General features: G+C 50.6%; 1 protein-coding gene across 1 annotated transcript; it reads left to right on the forward strand.

The window, feature by feature from the left end:
- The first annotated feature begins 1,414 nt into the window (after positions 1-1,414).
- Positions 1,415-2,314, forward strand: LOC123094118 (uncharacterized). The gene has a single exon (XM_044516184.1). The coding sequence runs from the start codon at positions 1,510-1,512 to the stop codon at positions 2,152-2,154; it is 645 nt and encodes a 214-aa protein (XP_044372119.1). The 5' UTR covers positions 1,415-1,509; the 3' UTR covers positions 2,155-2,314.
- The last annotated feature ends 4,325 nt before the right edge of the window (positions 2,315-6,639 follow it).

Here is a 6,639-nt window from a genome sequence, read left to right on the forward strand (position 1 = left end):
TCCATCCTCGCCACCGGAGCTCCCTTGTTGGTAGTGATCGCCTACATGACTTCTACTTTGTTGGTGAGGGGAAGAGCCGGAGTTTCCTTGATCACACGAGGGCCCACCCGTTCCCCTGGACGATGGTGACGCCTCTCACCACTGGTACAGTTGCTCCCATTCTCTCTCTCTCTCTCTCTCTCTCTCTGTGTGTGTGTGTGTGTGTGTCTCCCCCCCCCCCCCCCCCCCCCCCCCCCCTCAAATTTACGTCAAGATGGCGCTCTTCCACCAACTTAATCTCCTCGTATCAGCTCTTCCCGGATATCTTGTCCCTGCACCCTCCCATGGTTGTAGCTTGGTTGAAGGAGGGGGAGAGCGATGGTGCTTCTAGGATGTGGTGGAAAGAGCGAGAAGAAAACCCTAGTCGCCTCACCTCATATCTAGATGCGAGAAACCCTAAATGAGGGGGAGATCCAGAAGCCTGTTTACCAGTGTTCGGCTGGACCGGACACCTTATTTACACTCATGTGAAAAGGCTTGGCCCACTTGAGGCCTCGTCCAGCGTAACCCGAACCGAACTAGCCAGACCACTTGAGCTAAATCCCTTCGTCGGATCCTTTGCCAGATTTGCAAACTTACTCGTCCGTACCGAGTGCCAAATATATGTGGACTGGGGAAGATCCAAGCTATATACCCCCACACTGGGTTGAGCTGGGCCAAGTCCATTAATCCCAATCATGTTCAACCCATATGTCACAGCATGAGAGGATGACCCCTCTAGCACCGCACGATGCGGAAGTGATGGAAACCCTAGTTCCCAAGCAGTTGCCTCGAACCCTAAGCCCCACCGCCGCCAAAGAATCCATTTGGTTGTCTCCTATCAGCGTTGCCGGAAGAGGCCGATAGCCCCCTCCCAATGCCGCCGGTGGCGAAAAGCACGAGCCCTGCCCTCCGAAAGCAAAGACAACTTCAGAGCTTACTGACGCCCAAAACCAGCGTCCCCAGCCGGCCTCCGACGAGGGAAGAGGGGACCGCTGGCTTGGCCGACAGGGTCCCCTTCTAGTCACATGTCGAATCACAAGGGCAGAGTGTATGGAAAACAATTCGCTAGCCATCACTCTTGATATCCTCCTAAGGACACTCTGTGCCTCCAACTTTGAGAGGGAGTTGACTGATGCATCCATGCGTTGATGCACGGGTGCATGACCAAGATATAGCCATATCCATCAATTCTGAAAGAGTCCATGATATCTGTGGAGCAATCCGAGCTGTCGAATTCATGTGAGCAATAATACGCGCGCACATCGATCCCAACGGCACAAGCTCGGCGTAAAAATAGGAGCTAATTAGCCGGGATGGGTATATTGATTGCATTGCCTTAGCCGGGGATTTAGATGAGATTAGAGATACTAGATAAAGTGATGGCCTAATTATAGGGAGGGAGGGACGCCTTCCTTCCTTGTTTCTTCTTCACACCCAGAGAACGACGTACGCGCGCCTCATTCCATTCTCTCTAATCTAATTTCAGAAATGCCAAGAAGCACGGACCGCCGCGCAATGCTCGGCTGCTTCCCCGCCGTCGTGGCCGGCCGGAGGCCCCCCAGGTCACCGCCGTCGGGGCTCCTTAACCTCACCTACGACGACGGCTCCACCTCCACCTCCGTCTCCGTCTCGCCGCCCTCCTCCGCCTCCACCTCCTCCCCGGCCTTCCTCGACGAGGTCGACCCCGACGACGCCGACGCGCAGGCCGACCTGTCCTCCGCCATCGCGTCCCGCCGCCTCTCCCTCGCGCCCCCCGGCCGTTCCAACTCCATCGTCGACTCCTCCTCCCCCGAGCACGCCGCCGCTCCCTGCCACGGCGGCACCACGTGCAGCGTGCCACCGTCGCAGGAGGCGGTGCGGAGCGTGACGCTGTCGACGGACGCTCCCCGCGCCGAGTTCCTCAAGTCCATGCTGGAGATGGCGGAGGCGCTGGGGCTGGACCCGCGCCGCGGCGCCGACCGCGCGCGCATGCACGACCTCCTCTTGTGGTACATCGCCATCAACGACAGCGACACGCTCAGGGACATCCTCGGCGCATTCACCGAGCTCCTCTGCATCCTCAACGGCAACACCACCGGCGACGGCGACGGCACTGCGCCACCAGCGACAGCAGACAGAGCGACGCATAGGTAGAAATAATCAAATGGCCGCACCAACAGATAGATGGGCCGGGCATGGCACGCGCGCGAGAGGCGTACGTTAGGCATGCATGAAACGGGAGAGGAGATGATCATGTAGAAGCTGCAAGGATTAGAAAGGTGGTTCTCATCAGGGTCAGTCGTCGTTAAGTGTAACAGCATACAGTTTTTTCTGTTAGTGTAAAGAAACAAAAACTTGTAGTAATATATACTCCAATGTTCTTTTTTTTGTAACACAGTACATGCACAGACGCTCACGTACATTCAACCCTATCAACGCACGCACACACGCATTTTCGTTATGAGTGTTGAAATATATTGCCCGTCTCTCTCGATCAGTTCGGATTTTTAGATGAGTTGGCTAGAGCATGAATTCAATATGGAATCCAATCAAGGTCTTGAGTTGAAGACTCTGCCAAGGCGGTATTAAAATAAGATTTTGCGGTCTTCATAGTTGTGGCCAGAGGCGATGGTGATGATACGAGTTGCTTTGCGAAGCCAGGTGGTCGTGTTGTTGTCCTCTCCCCGCAACATGTTGTTCCAGCCCATACCGGGGGGGGGGGGGGGGGGGGGGAGTTCTTTTGCTTATCGACAGTTCGGTGACCTATAATCCAAGATGAGATGGCAGGGGCCATCTTCTAAGGCGGAGATGGATGTCCAAACTGTTAGACAAGTAATCCCGTAGGATCTACTTAACAGATCGTAAGCCTAGTCATTAGATCACCTATTTGCATAATGAACAGAGGGATGGATTGATGATCTTACCACCAATGGAAGAGGCCATTGGTGTAGGCGATGCGAAGTCCCGTGCCTGCTCGATGCAGGCTTGACACAGGCTCGGTGTAGATGCTCGCTGCAGGTAGCGGCGTCCCTCCGGGCGCGAGCGGCACTGCCCTGGCACCGGAGCAGAGGTAGGAGGAGGCCTTCCCGTTGCACAACGTCCCCCAGATCGGATTAGGGTTTAGGGATTTAGGAGGGCAAAGTAGATGCACGTGAACTGGGTTAGATCGTGCGTGGCTGGCTGCCCCCCTCTTTATATGTGGCGCTGGCGATCAGGGGACCTCAACCACGTTCGTTTGGGTCGCCCCCGGTCAGGGCGCTTTGGTTGGGATCGAGGGGTACGAACGTTGGTTCGTGACCTCTCTATTTCCCTCTTTAACGTAACGTATTTATGTTTCTTTCCTTTTCGTTTTGGCGACAACAGTGTTAACCTATTGAAAGTTGACGGCGCGTGGTCTTCTTTCGGTGGCAGGCTGCTCCATTATCGTGGTCACATCGATGGCGACCTAGAGCTGCCAAGGTCCTCAATGTCCTAGCATGTTCTAGGTGTAGTTAGGGCGTATTAGCTATTCGGTAGCATCTTGTATCCTTTTGTCGCATATCTTTGTTTCTTCTTTTTTGTTGTATCGGTGGTTGTCTGGCTCGGCTGTTGCTTTGTATTCTAAAGCGGAAAGAAATCCTTTTTCATCATTCACCTTCTAGCCGGGATCGTACGCACATGGTCTGGCACAACTGCTTAGGGATCGCCTTCCATAGGGGACGGAGGTGCTCAAGAGGCATGGCCTAGGTAGTGAGCTATGCCCCTTGTGTGCGGTTCCGGAATCAATGGATTAGTCGCCGCGCACTGCCTTTGTAGAAAATGATGTTTTCTACTAATTAAGTAAGATAGACGTCGGCGATTGTTACGCATTCGTCAGCATGAGAAACAAATTAACTTGCTTCTCTTCCTTGTACAGTTGTAGTAGTATTAATTTGACCAAGAACGCAAAACAGACACCTACCTACTTCCTCCGTTTCAAAATAAATGACCCAACTTTGTATATGTGTGGATATGACCTGGCAGTCACTGGTGGAAAAAGGGCCTTTGGTCGCGGTTCGCAACTGCCATTAGTCGCGGTTGCGCAACCGCGACCGAACGGGCGCGACTAAAGGCCCCCCCCCTTTAGTCGCGGTTGCTTAAGAACCGCGACTAAAGGCCCGTCCCCGTGGGCGCCAGGTGGCCGTCGGGGCGGAGGACCTTTAGTCGCGGTTCTTCTGGCCAACCGCGACTAAAGGCCGCCGCAGGTTTAGGGTTTTAGCCCCCCCCTAAACCTGTTTTCTGTTTAATTTGTATTGTTTTATTTCTTTTGTGCTTTATTTTAATTTTGAAGGAGTTTCATATATTCTACGGTACTACATACATGCATATGAATGTACAATTTCAAATAAATTTGAAATTAGAACCAAAAAGAATTCAAGAGGAATATACAATATATATTCAATATCATCGGATGACCATATACAATTTTGAACAAGTTTCCATACATGATTTAATGCATATAAAGTTCTACGTCCTCGTAATAGTGTTCTCCTTTAGGATGGAGGACTTCCCTGCTGAACCATCCAGCTAGTTCCTCTTGAAGTGGTCGGAAGCGAGCTTCTGGACTAAGCATCCACCGGAGGTTATTCCTCTGAGCATTGGTATCACTCGGAACCCGCTCAGAGGTGTATCTCCGGATCATCTCACAGACATAGTATCCACATAGATTGGTCTCCGGTGGCTGAATATCCCCAGCATTCTTAGCCTTTAACATTTTGAATTCTAGCTCTTTTTTGAATTCACCGACCTTTGTATCTACGAACCGTCTCCAAACCCTACGAGGCAAAGAAAATTAAATGAACAAGAGAGTTATTAATTAGTTACTTGATATTAGGAAATGAACGAAATAGGCCGATCGATATAGAGCGCAAATGAATGAAAATAATTACTTCTGCAGCATTCTTCTCATGCCGCCCCAAAGCTTTGGATCCATATTCACAGAGTCGTGGACGAGACATTCTGAGGTGTTAACTTTAATTACTAGCAGAATCCAGTGGAACCTGCGGACACGATACATGCACAGTACGTCATGCATAACTCATCGATTAGCCGGCCACATACCATGCATGGAGTAAACAAAAGAGAATGTGCTCAAGACAGAAACACTCACTCAAAATGGTAAGGAAATAGAATATCACTTTTGAGTTCCTGCTTTGTAAGAAACTGCCACAGGTCTGCCTCCACGTCGGCGGGGTAACGCTCCAACACATGTCCATTAACGATGTGTGGGTCAATGAACCCAACATCATGGATGTTCCTTACTCTGCATTCCTTAATCTTCATTCTGCATGTATAATAGCGGACACAACAATATAGTTAGGACATATATATAGTGCAGGCAATATGAACGAGATAGGGTAGAAATTAATAAATCACTTACAGAACGTAGCAACTGATGATAGATTTATCGAGCTCGCGCAGATTGAAAAGCTGGAACAATTCACTCAGTTCAATTTGTACATAGTAATGTTTGAAGTGATGCTCATGTCTAACTTTCGCATAAATATATTCTTTGGCGTTTTTATTTTTTATGTAACCCTTGTACCATTTCAGCAGACCTTTCATTTGTGGAGGTAGATCCTTTTCCTGCGCAGGCTCGACGAGAGGCCCATTCTTGACATATGTAATTACTACCTCCTTCACTGGCGCCTCATCAAGGCCTATCAGTTCACGAAGAGTAATACCTAAGTTGGCCGCTTGTTCTCTGGCACTCGTTACAGTCAATCCCTGTGCTGCCGCAGCTTGTATGATCTCGGGGGCATCCGGACAGAAGGCTTCCACTATAAGTGGGGCCTCCGTGGAAGCCACACTGCTTCTCCGCTGCTGGCTTCCGAGATCCGCTGGATGATCTTCATGCTGCACCCGAGCTGCATCTCTTTCGGCTACTAGTACACTCATGGTTTTCTTCATCACATCCATTTCCGATGCCAACCGCGCCACAACATCTGCTTCCCGATCCATCTTTCTCTTACGGCTTCTGTAACCGTACGGGTCATCGTTCTGGGGGAACCCTATTTTCCACGGAATGTGCCCCATGCCTCGTACACGTCCTCCGTGTTCAGGATTCCCGAGGGCTTTTGTCAGCGCGTCGTTCTCTCTGTTGAACTTGATCTTCCCCTGTTGAGCATCCCTCATTGCGTTAATAAGGGCTTGGGTGGGTTTAATTAATTTGCCCCGGTAAACACACTCCCCTGTCTCCGGGTTCAGCGTTCCCCCATGCCCGTACCACCAGCTTTTGGCCCTTGGGTCCCATCCCTCCGTACCTGGACGGATTCCTCGCGCCCTCAGCTCGTTCTCCATCTTCTCCAACCTAGGCACCCAAATGCGATACCCTCCTGGCCCCATAACATGATTGTACTCCTTCTTAGCCGCATTTTCCTTATTTTTTTCGATATTTGAATGAACTGCTCCGATTTCTTTTGCTTCACAAATTCTGGCCAATCATGTTTCAGTTTCTCATATTGTCCTTTGAAATCCGGAGTCTTGTTCTGCTTGACAAAGTCATGGGCTAGATTTTGCTTGAATTTCCGGAATGCGTCGGCCATCTTATGAAGAGCGAACTGTTTGACTAGCCTCCTCCTCTCCTTGTTTTCCTTAATCTTGTTACCCTCCTCATCGAAT

The sequence above is a fragment of the Triticum aestivum genome, chromosome 4B (genome assembly GCF_018294505.1).
Source record: "Triticum aestivum cultivar Chinese Spring chromosome 4B, IWGSC CS RefSeq v2.1, whole genome shotgun sequence".
Lineage (NCBI taxonomy): Eukaryota > Viridiplantae > Streptophyta > Magnoliopsida > Poales > Poaceae > Triticum > Triticum aestivum.

Coding starts and splice junctions, on each gene's coding strand:
- LOC123094118 (XM_044516184.1), top strand. CDS start 1,510: ATGCCAAGAAGCACGGACCGCCGCGCAATGCTCGGCTGCTTCCCCGCC.